At 36.5% G+C, this 15,988-nt stretch overlaps 1 protein-coding gene across 1 annotated transcript in view; it reads right to left on the reverse strand.

Moving 5' to 3' along the window:
* Positions 1-15,988, reverse strand: part of nav2a (neuron navigator 2a) — a gene marked incomplete at its 5' end in the record, with an annotated part of 219,686 nt that overhangs the window by 75,885 nt on the left and 127,813 nt on the right. The window contains one exon of the mRNA XM_084405293.1: positions 3,952-4,069. Coding sequence (XP_084261419.1) covers positions 3,952-4,069 — 118 coding nt within the window. The remainder of the gene's footprint in view (positions 1-3,951; positions 4,070-15,988) is intronic.

Consider the following 15,988-nt stretch of genomic DNA (forward strand, 5'->3'; position numbering starts at 1 on the left):
GAAAAGTGGTGGGGACAAAAAATCTGGGCATAGCGTATGCCAGACAAATACTGTCATATGCCACAAAAAAACAAAAAAAAAACACTAACATCCAAACTATTTTAAAACTATAAGATGGCAAGCAGGCCCTCTCTCTCGCATGTACACACACACACACACAAAGCCAATTTTTTTTTTATTGATCTGTAAATTACTTAATCGGCTACAATTAACTAAATCAATCACAGTGCAAATATATGCTATATAAAAACTCCCCTACCTGTACTGTTGATCAACATCTTCTCTTAAAGTTGAAAATTTTTAAAACGTCAAGAAGAACTAACGATGTTAGCTGGCTAATACATGGATGAATGAAACCTCCTCCCCAACACTTCGAGGTCTGAACGTAGCACATCATGTCCATCCATTCCTGCTCAGGCCAGAGCGCAAATCCATGAAGCTGGAAAGGAGCGGTAGTCCCATGGAATTTCTAACACGTTCTAACAACGTAGAGTCAGGGACGCGGGAAGTGGGGGTGCCGTTTTCGCAGAATTGTAAATGCAACGCATATGTTAGTTCATTAAAAAATTTTTTTTTAGCATTTAGTAATTTATTTGTAATAAACACTTTAAGTGGGCTATTTAAAAATTGTTATATATGTTAAATTATGATTTTAAAACATAAGCGCAGAGTGTATTGTGTGTGTGTGAAAGAATTTGTCTGCAGCTGCAAAAAAAAAAAAAAAAAAAGTCAAAAACCTCACTGTTAGTGTTTTGTAAGGAACAGGCAAATATGTAAAATATAGCAGGATACATTTTAATTATTTACTAATAAAACAGTTATTTTTTTATGTCAGTGTCGGCTATAGCCATGAAGTTGACGAATCGCGATCTTCGCAGCGCCAGAGAGAAATGCACATTTCATACGAATTACATAAGCAGCGCAGTCTGTTTTCTTTCGTTTTGAATTGTTCTGCTTAAAAGTAGACATTTCAAGCTATCTATGTCTCAGGTCTGTGAGGCAATAGGCTACCTTATAGGCCTACGCTGAGTTTCGGTTGATTATGAGACGAGCTCCAGGTTCGCCAGCGCCTCCGTGTCCTGATTATCTATTTTCTAATAGCCTATATTTAGCTACTTCTTATTAAATCCAGACAATTTGTTGATGAAACATCGATTAAAATTAAGATACAATTAATACAAAATGAAATTAAATGTAAAGACAGGCTTTGTGCTTTCAGTTTGAGGTCTCTGTGAAAGTTTAAAACATTCGTTTAGTGCCGCTTTAGACGTGCTCACGTCCATAATGGAGAACTGTCTGTAAAATGTTTTTTTTTTTTTTTTTTTTTTTGTGAAATAAATTTCTAAAAAAAATGCGACTTAGTCCAGTGCGACTTAAGCTATAGGCCTATATGTTTTTTTTTTTGTGTGAAATAAATTTCTAAAAAAAATGCGACTTAGTCCAGTGCGACTTAAGCTATAGGCCTATATGTTTTTTCTTCCTCGTGACGCATTTTTTGACTGATATGCGACTCTGGAGCGACTTATAAAATAGGCTACGGTAAGTTATTTATTATTTTTGTGCAAATGTCCCATCCTTTAAGGATTAATTTATGTCCCGTTGACCGGTCCATTGCGTTACGAATAAAAGCAGAATCAATAAAGTAAAAAATTTTCTAGGCTGATATGGCTAGGAACTATACTCTCATTCCTGCGTAATAATCAAGAAACTTTGCTGCCATACCATGAGTGCAGCAGGCGTAATGATATGACGCAGCGCCTGAAAATAGTCCCCAGCTCGGTAGCCTATTATCAGGCGGCAGGCGCTGCGTCATATCATTACGCCTGCTGCACTCATGGTACGGCAGCAAAGTTTCTTGATTATTACGCAGGAATGAGAGTATAGTTCCTAGCCATATCAGCCTAGAAAATCGCAACTTTTAATTTTCCGTCGGTTTTAGTACATGATGTAACTACAGAAGAGTCAAGTTTTAAATAGGAAAAATATCTAAACTCTTTGTTCATTTTTTTGAGAGAGATGCTAATGGTCCTGTCCGGTTCAATTCATTATGCTAAGCTATGCTAAAAGTGGTACCCCCAGACCCGGAGATCGGCTGAATGGATTCCAAAACGGTAAAACTCAACTGTTTAACTCTGGGGGAGTTAAACAGTTGTAACCTATATTAAAGGTTACAACTTTATTAACCTATATTAAATTGTTTACAGGTAGCCTACCTACAGTAAAAAATGTAAATGTAAAATATGTGATGATAATATTGATCGAGCAATTGATGAAAGTAAAAATATATGCGCAGAATTGAGAAAATAGTATTTATGGAGATAAATCGTAGCCTATCACAGGGCAAACATGTGAATGTTTGCGGTGCATTTTATGCAAACAACTCTAATCATAGTTGTAATATTTACAGTAGGCATAATTGTCATTGCGTATGTGTATGCAGCATAAGTCAAATACAATCTTCTGTTCGTGAATCTTTAATCTGACTATGCATCTGTGCATTTAATTGCCATTGGCTCGTGTGATAGCAATATGGATTTTAGTAATATTTTAAGTGATAATTGATAAATAAACCTTTAACATTTCTTGGTTCGCTTCATTTTTCAGAACATTTTAACCAAATGCTTTCAAAAAGTGGTGGGGACAAAATCAGCCATTTCAAAAAGTGGTGGGGACATGTCCCCAGCGTCCCCAGTGTAAATGACACCTATGGTCACCATTACAAACATTTTCTTATTTGAACATTTCCTTTTGAAACGTTTTTGGTCGAAAGCCATCAGCTCCCTTTAATATGAAAAAGTAAATATGTGAAGCATCGTGTCATTGGTTGCCTGCAGCATTTGTGTCTGTCAGACCGTGTCAGGTTTCAGCTTCAATTGGCCAGTGTGTCATTCCCATGAGATATAGAGAAGACAAGAGGACAAACTGGGATGACCACAATGATGAGTCATATAACACCACTTTACCCCACAACACTGCACTTTCTGCTGTTGAGAAACCAAATGCTTTCCGGCTCTTACAACATATTTTTAGAGGACAGAGGTAAAGAAAAACTCTATTTTTGTCCATGGCAAGAATCGCAAGGATCAATTTTCTTACTGAGCACTCAGAAGTATGTAGTATTAAAGCAATAAAAACTCCTATTACAACTAGGTGGATCTACTGCGGTAATTAACAGTGTCAGTGAGCCATGACAGTTTGATCAAACTTAAAATATTAGTGACTGAAAAAGGTGAAAGCATTGCTGATAATACAAATAAATAAAAAAACAAATGTATTCTTAAGGATAAACCCCTTGAGATCAATCATCTCGTTTTCAAGGGGGATCAAACAAACAAACAAACAAACAAACAAACAAACAAACAAATAGTTTGAAATGCATTTCAAATATAATTTAATAAAAATAAAAGTAAATGCAGTGAAAAATGCATGTATATATATATATATAATACGTCACAAATTATGTATTTATATTACTCTGCATTTTTAATTTTAAATAGTTTGATTACTGTATGTAATATTATTCCAATATTATTTAATTTTAGTCTAATAAATCGATAAACTGAACACAAGAAAATCTAAATAAATAAATGAATGAAGGAAGGAAGCAAAATATCATCCTTTTTATAATAATAATAATAATAATAATAATAATAAATGTATGCTTTAAACTCGAGAGTACTGATCAAATATACATGCATAAATATATAATGAATCACATGTCACAGTTTATTTATTTATAATACTCTGTGATGTATTTTTTTAAATAATTAGTCTATGTACAAAAAATAATATATATAAACATGATTAAATGAAAAGTAATTATTAGCGAACAAATTATACTAATTATAGCATTACTGAAATATATTTTATGCAGTTTATGTAGGCTACATCTTACACAGAAATTCTTTGCTCAATTGTTTTTGCCTGTTTTAGAGAAAGTGAATCGCTCACCGATAACCTGGATGATCTCCGCCAGCAGCACGCCATCGCTCACATCCTGCTGCAGGTCTTTAATCAGACGCTTGTGTCCAGACCTGGCCAAGTAGTGATTCGCCCAGTCCGTGTAGATCTGTCAAGACGAGAAGAGAAACCTCGCTTATAAATCTATCCATCAAAAAAAGTTTTTAAACAACTTGGATTGACGACATACGTAACCGCCGCTTGGTGAAGACTGAGCGCCTCGCCTCGCCGCGTCACTCCGCTCTATTCAAACCAACTCCATTGTGTCTTATTCAAGTTATTCAGCGCTAATAATGCTCGAATTCTCTCGTCTGACATCACAGAAAAGCCCCTTCACTGGGACAGGAGGAGGGAGACCCCGAGGGAGCTTAAATTAAACCTCTGAATGGGTTTGAAAGGAGTCATGTGTTGTTTGCTGTCCAAAAAAACATTCCCGCGTCCCGTTACAAGATAAGGAAAGCGGAAAACACGTAGTGCAACGAGCATTAAAACTGCCCAAATAATGGAAAATAAAGGAAAAGCTGACATGTAACACGTTTTTTGTCTTTTTTTTACATGTTCTTTATGTATGTAAATGTGTTTTGTTTTTTTCACTTCAACATCACAATTTCAATGAACTAATTATAATACTATAGGCTATATACCCAATTAAACAACACAACTGACAGCACTTAAATGATTCAGAGAGTTGTTTTATTGTTGTATGAGGTGCAGGCTTTCCACACACAATCAAAGGCCTGGCAGTATTCAAACACATTCCCACATGGGGGTTGTAAAGCATGTGTGGTGTGTTTCATGAGTAAATAAAGACTGCTGGTATTATTGCAGTGTTACTCATGTGAGGAATCAGTTTCCTAGATGGGAAATAACAGGTGCACCCTTAGTCCCTGTACCATCAAAATAAACACGCTCTCGCTGGAGTCGTCTATATACTCAAACGGCCCGCAAAGCCCATATAATTACAGAGAGCAATGACCAATGCAATGGAGAAATGTACATATCCATCTATCTGATGCTTTGAAGTTTAGTGGGCTAAGTGAGTCAGATGTGATTAAAGCTGAGGAAGACAGTGAAGTGAAGGTAAGGGTAAACATGCCTCCAAGCAACAAAAGAGAAGTAATGCTGAGGAAATTACAGATGACACTCGTCTGTCAGACTGAACCAGGTCACCGCCATGTAAACACTACCGAAATGGGTACCCGTATTGAATCTAGTTGATCTGTTATTTAGTCCTTTACAGCATTAAGACCATGTTAACATTTGTATCAATGTCTTAAAGTTGCAGTATCATTTTTGATGTTTCACTGGCTGAAAGGTCAGTGATCTTGGCATGTAATGCATTAATCACATTAAATCAAAAGTGTTCAGATCCCGATTTCTATTGTATTCCCAGGCATATTCTTACATTATTAATTTTTTCCACAACAGAAAGCATCTAATTATTAAACACCTTTTCTTGGCCACTGCAACAAATTATTAGCATATTTCTGAATGTACATTTATTTATTTACTTAAATTACATTTGAAAAGATATAAAAAGAGAACACATTTCACAATATTAGTTTTTAGTTTGTTCAATAATAAATAAATGCAGCCTTGCTGACCAGAATACTTTTTTCTTTTCTTTTTTTAATCTTACCGACCCCAAAGTGCATTTCTTTATGTGTAAAATAAAAAACGACTTTTGAAGTTAACATATCTGTATGAAACATCTCCATTGAGATGTTTTCCTCCATATGGAAAGCCATTACTAACAACAAACCTCCATATACTGTATGCCCTCTGAATCATCACTTATGATGTTACTGAGGCAGGACACTTCAGTCCCACTGCTTGTGTTAATCACACACACACACACACTTGACCCGAGTATGAGCTGTTCTCAGAGTTCACAGACGTTCCTGAGGGGTGATCTGTTGACAAACGAACAGGTGGCTCTTGCACGCATTTGCTGATGAGTGTGTTTAACTACCTGTGTGAGTAAGACGGGGAATATCAAACGGGAATATCCTCAGTGTGTAAGTTTTCAACGATTTACCAACAGCTGTCAATTGGACTCATCTTTAAACTCGAAGCGGGGAGGTCGAACACTGTTCAACTACAAAGGCTCTCATGTCAAACACTAATAACAGGGCGGCCCGTGTTAGTCACAGACACAGAATTGTTCCCACAGGCACGACATGCAGAAGCTACAGAGCTTACATTCAGGTGCACAAGAGAGAGGCCTTTAAATAATATAGTACTTTAAAGTAATTACAATAGATCATTTACTGAGGTGAACGTTAGGTCAGATAACTGCCCTTAGACCAGCATGCATTTCAATGCTGATTCTGGCTGGTTTTCTACTAGTTTCTCTTGTGGACTAACACTACAATTCAAAGGTTTGGGATCAGTAAGATTTTATTTAAAAAAAATAAAAAAATTATACCGCAAGGATGAATTACATGAAGCAAAAATGACATTTAAGATTTCTATTTCAAATACTAAATGCTGTTCTTGTGCACTTTCTGAGACAAAGAACAATGTTTTCAACATTGACTTTTATAATAAATGTTTCTTGAGCAGTAAATCAGCATATTAGAATGATTTCTGAAGGATCATGTGACACTGAAGACTGGAGTAATGATGCTGAAAAGTAAATATTAAAATAGTAAAGTTATTTCAACTGTAATAATGTTTGACAATATTTAGATTAAATAAATGCAGCCTTATATGAAACTTTCAAAAACATTCAATCCTGACCCTCAACTTTTGAACAGTAGTGTAACTATGCTGTTCAGCAAAATCTTTAACACCAGCATTCATATTTTAAAACATTTTAGGAACAGCATTTGGAAAATAAATAAATAAGATGAATTATGAATAATAGCTTCAAGAGTAAAGTAAACAAAAACTTTCTACCTAATCTGACCCCTAAACATTACTTTCATCTGTAAAATCCAATGTATTCTTGTTGATTCAATCCTATCAGGTGAGGAATGACTTGACGTAAAAGACAATTAGTTTTTCTTTTGAATAACATCCGACATGAGACCAGAAAGATTTACAAATTGTATAGGCTAATATAAGTAAATGCCAATGGAATGGTACAGAACACACAGAACTTGACCAGTCATATACTTTTACCACTTGTTGCTTTTTATATTTCACTGACCTGGCTGAAATGTACTAACTTTAGACGCAACCTCCAGTCCTAATCTTAACCCACACACATCTTAAAAGTCCTTCGGCTCAGCTTGCAGTAACTTGCGCGGTAAGTCTGGACTGTATCTACAGTAAATATATCCCCCGCTGACTGCCTACAGATATCTCCACAGCAGTGAGCTCTTACCGTTCTGTAGTGATGGCCGGACGACCTGCTGTGGCGTCTCTCTGGGACGTACATCCTCACGTTCAGAGCCATAATGCTTTCACAGGTGAAGCGCGCTCATAAACACTGAAGCCCAGAGGACGTCCTGCGACGCTGTAATCAAGTCAGCGATGTGTGTGTGTGGGGGGGGGGGGATAATTTTAGCTGTGAGATGCATTCTGGAGCATCGTTTGCTGAAGATATACCTCACTCTACGTGTCAACATGTCACACTTAGTGTCAAATGCTGAGGCAGAGACATCTCAGATTATTACTGTTTCAAAAAAACCCAATTTAATATAATTTAAATAATAGTTAGCAAATAATCCTAAAGGATCCTAATGGAATAAACAGAGAATACGATAAGAATTAAATAGCCTATGTTTCAATTGAATAAACGTAATAAAATATCTAAATAATCCAAAATAAATAGTCCCGTATCTGTTTTACTCTTGATGATTGCAAATGACTTTCATTTCCTAATTGTTTTCAAAAATATATTTTTAAGTCGTGATCTTATGACTGACCCAAATATCAAGAAATGCAACGTTTTATGCAACAAAAACACAGACGACATGTTTTCATCTATTTTTTTGCGCATTTTGGCATAAAAACGCTGATTGGAAATGCCAAGATGTGCAACAATACTAAAAAATACACATAAAAACGTATTCCACTCAACTGAGGCGGACACATTATTTAGATATGCGCATAGACTATGAAGGAAACATTCCTCGATGAGCAACAAAAAAACTCTTTTATTCAAAAGAGGATGTGATTGGATAACCGGACTAACCGGCGGACCAATCGCATCGCATCTCAAGCGTTGGTTTGATCATTTTGAAATGCCTGAGTCAAAGTCTGTCATCAGAATGATTTGGTTTAATTCTCTCTCATTGTCAAATTTGCACAAAAGTTAAATTCACAACTTTGAATGGAAACCTAGCTGTGGTAGCCAAGACCAACGCTTCTTTTCCTGCTTCAGTCACTAAAAACACATCTAGCTGATATTGGTCTCTAAAGGTTTACTGTTGTCAAGTAGAGCTTTAAAACAGTCTTTTCACACACACATACAGAATGCATATGTACACAAACATCTGCAAACACACATGCACATCGGCTCTACATGTACAGAGAGAAGCAGAGCATGTGGGAGGTCTGACGGCTACTCGAGAGGTGCTGACAACTACCAGGAATGTGTGTTGGGGTGGTGAGAAGGGTGACGGATGGTCCAAACACCCCCTCTGCACCACATCCCCCCCAAAAACCAAACATAACCCTCAGCAAGTTTCAAATGCAAAGATCAAGGCTAGTGCTAAATCATACAAGACCATCGAATCATGACCTACAACTCACTCACAACACATAAATAGGTTGAACAGCAGCACATACTCACATTCACAAACGGTGCTCTTCATCTTAAGGCCAAGTTCGGTATTTTACACTTAAAGCCCTGTTTTCAGATCGTTTCTGATGAAATACAATGGTTAAGATTGAAATTTGGACAAATGCTGCTGGCCCGAGAATTTTCAGTTTCTGTGGTAGCACCCCAACCCATGTTTTACGTGTAAAATACCGAACTTGTCCTTCAAGAACAGCATTGAGTAGATATGATCTCATGCAAAATCCCTTTCAGTTTCCTCCTATTAAAATACGAAGTTAAGCCAGTCTTCTCTCCTGCCATCTGTGTTGTGTCCCAGAGTGGTGTAAAGTGTGTAATTCTCCTCTGGAGTGTCTTGATTAGAGCTCTAATCTAATAACGCACACGGCCAGACACACAGATCACAGATGCCTCATTTATTTATGCTCCTCTACTCTAACCGGCCCTCAAATTCAATTTCTAAAGCAAATGTAATCTTTCCTTTGGCTGAGCTTTCCGGGTCACTCCAACTTGACCCTAATGTTCATTATCTTGCAGTCAAGAGGCTCCACTTGCTGATGTACCATACACCTTGGTATTTCATCAAGAACTATATGTAAATATCCTGGATATTTTGTTAAATAAAATGAAATACACACAATCGTTCAAAAGTTTGGGATCAGGAGCCCAGCTAACAAGAATATGATCGAAGAACATTTTCTAATGTTCCCATTAAGTTATGGAAAAATTATTTCTAAATGTTCCCCAGAATGTTCATTCAATTCATAGTAATAAGGGTTCCACTTGTGTCCCAGCACATCTGCATGATGTATCTTTTACATTATAATAAGTACATAGTATGTACATCTGGAACAGGATTGTAAAATAAAGTGCTACAGAAGTAAGTAATAACATTTTAAAAAAAATGTAGGAACGCCTAACTAAAACGTTTCATGAACGATGTATAATTTTTTTTTTTTTTTTGTGCTAATGTTTTGAGAACCTTATTCAAGACAACTGTTTATAACGTTGAGAGAACCTTGCCAGAACGTTAGCCAGAGTTCTGAGAACGTTTCCTCTTAGCTGCAGATGTTTCTAAAAAGAAATGAATGCTTTTATTCAGCAATGACGCATTAGATCTATATCTAAAGGGACAGTGAAAACTTTTAACAATGTTACAAAAGATTCCTATTTCAAATAAATGCATTTTTTTTAACCTTTCGATCAAATAATTCTATTCTTTGAATACTATTCATCAAAGAATCCAGAAAATGCTTCACAGTTTCTACAAACAATATTAAGCAGCACAAAGTAATGATGCTGAAAATTCAGCTTTGCATCACAGGAAAAAAAAAAAGACATTTTATTATTTTTTTTAATTGCATAAGTAAAAATATTTAACAAATTTACATTCACAAATATTTCAGTTTTTACTGCATTTTTGTGAGCATAAGAGACTTCTTTAAAAAAAACATGAAAACATCTTACCCAAACTTTTGAACAGTAGACTTTATTATTAAATAATAATAATTTTGTATTGGTATACTGGTTTGCCAGACCACAAACATGATTAAGTTATTTATAAGTTCTACAAAAACACATGTTTTCTATGTAATATTTTGAGATATGGAGAAATAATGAGCTGCTTTGCTGAGCTGTCCAGAGGATTGAAGGACACATGAAGACCCCTCTGGCTCATGAAGGTACGGCTGTAGTGAAAGTGAACGAGCAGTGATTGATTCTTGAGGTCAAAGGGAGTCAATTTGAGGCGGAGAGTGTAATCAATGATGATGTCATGGGAACAGAGAGCGCCCCCTTCATTTGGCTGATGTGAATGCATTACGTATTTGATGTTTAATGGTGATTCATCATTTGAAGTGGAAATGCTTGCTATATTAAAGGCAGGGTAGGTAGAAATGGTCTAAAAATTTTATTTTTCAAATTTGTTTAAACTTTATGTACATATCAATACATAATTAAAATGTAAGTACTCTGAAAAAGAAAGTATCAAAATCGAGTGTCTGTAGACCTCTCACGACTGTTTTAAAGACATCTCATTATTTCCATTCACTCCACCCCCTCATTTCTGTGCTTCTTCCAAAGCCACGCCCCCAAAACACATGAACGCGCGACTCCGACCGCTGAGCTAGAGGACGCATTATTTACCTGAGACAAGCAGAGGGGAAGGGGCATTTTTTTGCCTGGTTTGCCTTCACTAACTGCATATGCCGGTACTGTAAATTTAGATTGCTCTTTCTCTGCCATTGTTTTGGTATTCCTAGGTTCAGTGCCTTCTTCTTCTTCTTCGATAGATTTTATTGGCAGCATTCTTTGTGCAAGGTTGGTCAGAATGATGGGCCCTGATAAGCTCCTAATAGGGCCATTAGGGTGTGTCTTTGTCTTTCTCAGGTGTAAAAAGCCTTACATACTAATGAGATGATCCGCCCCTTCGCATATTGCTTTTTCACACAAAACACGTCGTAAAAATTTTAAATCAATATATTGTCTTCTCTGAATGAGCAGTCAGGGTGATTTTCACATAGTTTTAGAGCAAATATTCTAGGCTACGTCATACAATTTTCAAAAGTCTTGTTAAGAAATAATCAGTATGGGTTTCATGACCTTATTTCAGTGAGAATTTTTTTTTGTATTTTCACAAACCACGCATAAATGTCATTATCTCAAAACTACAAACTTTTACACACATGCTGTTGATATATTATTGTAGCAGAGTTTGTGCTGAATACAGTGTAATTAGACTTTAGCCATGAAAATGTCACAAGTAACAGAAATAAGCACAAATGTCAGAGCATGTCAGAACACCTCCAGGGCCCAGAAAACAGCTCAGACCCCAGAGGGTTAAATAATTCCCGCCCAAGGCATGAGTTGCGTTAGTGTGTTAAAACTCGTGGTTATGGTGAGGGGCGTGACATTTACAAAACACACTCGAAGCAGCTGACCAATCACAGCACACTGGTCCAGCCGACCAATCAGAGCACACTGCACCTTTCAGAAGGAGGGGCTTCATAGAGACAGGAACTAAACAGAGTGATACTGACAGACTGGGATGAGAGGTGCTGCAACAATGTCAAATATGTGAAAATGCTGTGTTGAATGAAACATGAAAACCTATTCGAGTAGACCCCAAAAACAAAATCAAAACTTTGCAAAAGGGCTTTTAGAAATCTTTTAGATTAATTAAAAATAGTTATGTGATTCAAACGAGAATGTGAAATTGACCCAAAATAATAATATATTGACAGTTGAATAAGAAACACACACACACACACACACACACACACAGGGTCAAACTGAGAACGGAGAATGAAACGGAGAGGATGACACTATAGGACACGGCCATGATCACAGATCTTTTCCCCCCTAAATGATCAGAAAGAAACAGTGCACAGTTAAAGCTTCTCATCCAGACAGACAGGGAAAATAAAGAAGCATCTTCTGAGCACCCAAGACAAAGATGTGCATTTACCCACATTACTATTCAAACAGACGTAGTTCATCAAATTTAGTCACACACACTGGATGCTTTTGTAAAGGTCTGTCCTTAGTTTTCTCATGCCCCGCTCTCTGCATCTCTGCCATGACCCCGAAACCGTAATTATACTCCCCGCGTGACCTAAAAGTGCCCTGCTTTTAAGTGTTTTCCCTCAGCCTGTGATCAGATTTCGGCATAGTTAAATTAGCCGTCCTGTCAGCCATCGGGGAAAGGAAACCTCAATTCCTGGAGGAGAATGGACCGTTTTAGACAGTTACCACACAAAAGCATGAAGATGACAGAGGAAAAAAGCGTTGCCTCTCAGTCAGAGAGATTGCAGAAATAAAAGCAGCCATTTAATAGACACTCCACTAAAAATGCTAACCTCTGCTAGGCAACCTAAAGTATCATATTACATTTAAAAAATGGATGTTAGCTGGCTATATGGTAGATTTGGTAACCTTAATTTATACATGTGATTCTCACACGTACATCACATCAATTCTGCTTAGGGATGCATGACATATATATCAGCAAAAGTATACAGTATATATAATTGTTGTTATAATATACACGAATTCAAAATCATTACACTACAGAAAATGAGTAAATGTCAGTGATTTCAACTAGTGCATTAAAACAAACCATTCAAATAATCCAATTCGCTAAAATTAAGCTAAACTCAATCCAAAATTGGATGTGGGACATTCCTACTTGATATGATAACTCCAATTTCTTAAACACGCAGGATAAATCAAATAAAAAAGTAATATAAAATAAAAAGGGTAAATACAATTAGTAAATCATTATATATATATATATAATTTTAGTTTCTAATTTTAACTTTAGTTTTTTCCAACTTTTATCTTATAATTTTTCAGCATTATTCATCATATTTTAATAACAATTTTAATTGTATTTACAAAAAAAAGCTGATATTAATTAATTACATACACATATTTACATATACATACATACATATATATATATATATATATATATATATATACACACACACACATATACATATATATACACATATATATATATATATATATATACACACACATATATATACATATATATATATATACATATATATAATTAATATCAGTGTATTTTGTGAATAAAATGTAAAATTAAATTAAAATATGGTGAATAATGATGAAATAAAATGTTAAAAAAAAATAAAAAATAAAAATATTAAGTTAAAATTAGAAACTCAAGTAGAGTCCACACATGTTTTGCGCGAGTGGCTTTCCGAGCACCACAAGCACTTCAAGTGGCTTTGGCCTTGTGCTAACATGACAAGCTCCAAGAGCAGCTCTTGACTGCTGAGATGTCTGTGGTTTCCAGATGAAAGCGCGAGAACTAGATTAATGTGAGCGCCGCCAAACGCCACCTCTGGGACTGAGAGAGTTCAATCAGGATTAAGAGCCACATTCAGACCAAACAGAAAGCAGGAAATGTTTCGGCGTTCGCACAAGTGCTGCTTTCAAGATGAAGAACTCGACACGTTTCTCCAATGAGGGCTCCGAAAGTTCAGCGCCATCTGCGCGAAAACAAGAGCGCACCACTTGATGACACTCGAGCTGTGCTTCTCAAAATAAACAGTTCACTTTAATTTCAACATATTCACACAATCTGCCATCTGCAGGGACGGGGCCACGAGACTCATCCAGGCCGTCAGCTCCAACAGACGGGGGCAATGCGGGTCTGGCTTCTCAGCGGGACGCTAAACACCATTAACTACTCCTCACCTTCACCAGACAGCTGTCCGCTCAGCCTGTGCTGTATGAATGCGTGATCATCTCTGCTCTGCTGAAATATGAAGAATAACATTTGTAGACTTCTGCTTCAACCCTAAACACAACGTAATATAACCTCACAGAGTACTAGAACCTCTTCATAACCTCTACGATCTCCATTATACCAGTGTATTCAGCATGTGCTCCAAATCCAGTCTACATCATGTCCTGATCCAGTTCCCTTACAACACGGCTTTCATATTTTAAAAGATTTGATTTGTTTACCTGAATGTCATGTGACCATTAACCAAAGTCAGAGAACCGTGAACATTCTTGATAAACATTTAAATATTTAAAGTGACAGTGGACACTATTTTTCTTGGGTGCTTGGTGACAAGTACCATAAAACTACTATGATATTATTAGATGTACTATGAATTCAATAATATAAATACCATGGTACATGCATTTTAGTACCATGCATGGTATAAGAAAGTACCATAGTTTTATAACAAAAGATTTCATCATTGTATCATTAAACTAAAAAGTGCTGTGGTGGTACCATGGTAAAGTATTGCTATCAAATGGCACTACTATGGTACTAAAATTCTTGAACCATGGTATTTACATACATTAGTACTCCATAATGCAATGGCACTAGCACAGCATGTCTAAAAACATGAAAGCACCAAGGCATATGTCCCAAAACCATGGATTATCATGTAAAACAAATATGGTAATACCATAGTACTATTTTGTTTATTGTCCTGAATCCTGTTCACTCTCAATAAACAGTCATTTAAAAAGGCATATGTTTGATATTGATGTTAAACTGACCCGAGGTCATGGGTTCAATTCCCAGAAACACAATTTGCGTCTGGCAGATTCGTAAATGTAAACAATAAACTCTGAAATAAAAAAATACTGTTAAAATGAGCAAAAAAGTGAAAGGAAAACCGAGATGATTTAGGAACGACCTCTGAGGTCAATGTTTGATGACCCTCGGTAGTAAATCAGGAGCTCTTTTAAAAAAAAATCTCCCATATTGCAATTCACATAACAGTTCATAAGGTTTTAAAAACCAATAAACAATGAATCGGTAAAATAACCTTGGATGATGTGGTCAATTTAATTTGCACAAATGGACCATACCGCAGAGTATATGAAATGAAGTCCGGATTAGATTGGACATCGCTAATTAAACGTAGACGAGATGTGCATCTCACTCTCCTTCGGGTTTGAAAAGCCTCACAGACCAGGATATTTAAACGTCCAATGATGAAGCGGATGAACGAACGCGAGGTGCTTCGATTCTTTCATTCGTGGTGTCACTGCAATATTCCCTGCTGATATTATCGGGTCACGCTGACACGTTTCAGCCTCCATCTCCTTCCCTTCCTTCTCTCATACACACATCCGACCTTAAACGTATTCAGTGCACTGCCACTTGTGCTGGGCTCCACATGTAATACATAATTAAACAGCTCCCCTTATCACCTCATCTCCAGACAAGCAATAAGCGGCCTGCCTTTGTGGCTTTGACGTGCAGAGGATAAGACCAGGACACGAGCTAGAGAAAAGACTGTGTTGGGGGTGTGCAGGGGGAGAAAATATGAAATAAAACTGAATTCTTCATAAGCTGAACTGTTGCTTTATTATAACCTGTTAGAAAGTCTAATGTAAACACTGTATCATAGCACATAAAAATGAAAACCCTGCGTTATAACCAACAACAAACAAGAGACTTCTGCATTAAAGGATTATTTCACTTCAAAATGAAAATACTGTCAGCATTGACTCAACCTCAAGTTTTTCCAACCTCTTCTGCTGAACACAAAGGAAGATATTTTGAAGAATGCGTGTAGCCAAACAGTGGATGGACCCCATTGACTTCCATAGTAAATTTTTCCTACTATGGAAGTCTATGGGGTCCATCAACTGTCTGGTTACTGACATTCTTCAAAATATCTTTCTTTGTGTTCAGCAGAAGAAAGAAATTCACACAGGTTTGGAACAACTTGAGGTTGAGTCAGTGCTGACAGTATTTTCATTTTGAAGTGAACTATTCCTTTAATGTGA

The sequence above is a fragment of the Rutilus rutilus genome (assembly GCF_951802725.1).
Source record: "Rutilus rutilus genome assembly, chromosome: 3".
Lineage (NCBI taxonomy): Eukaryota > Metazoa > Chordata > Actinopteri > Cypriniformes > Leuciscidae > Rutilus > Rutilus rutilus.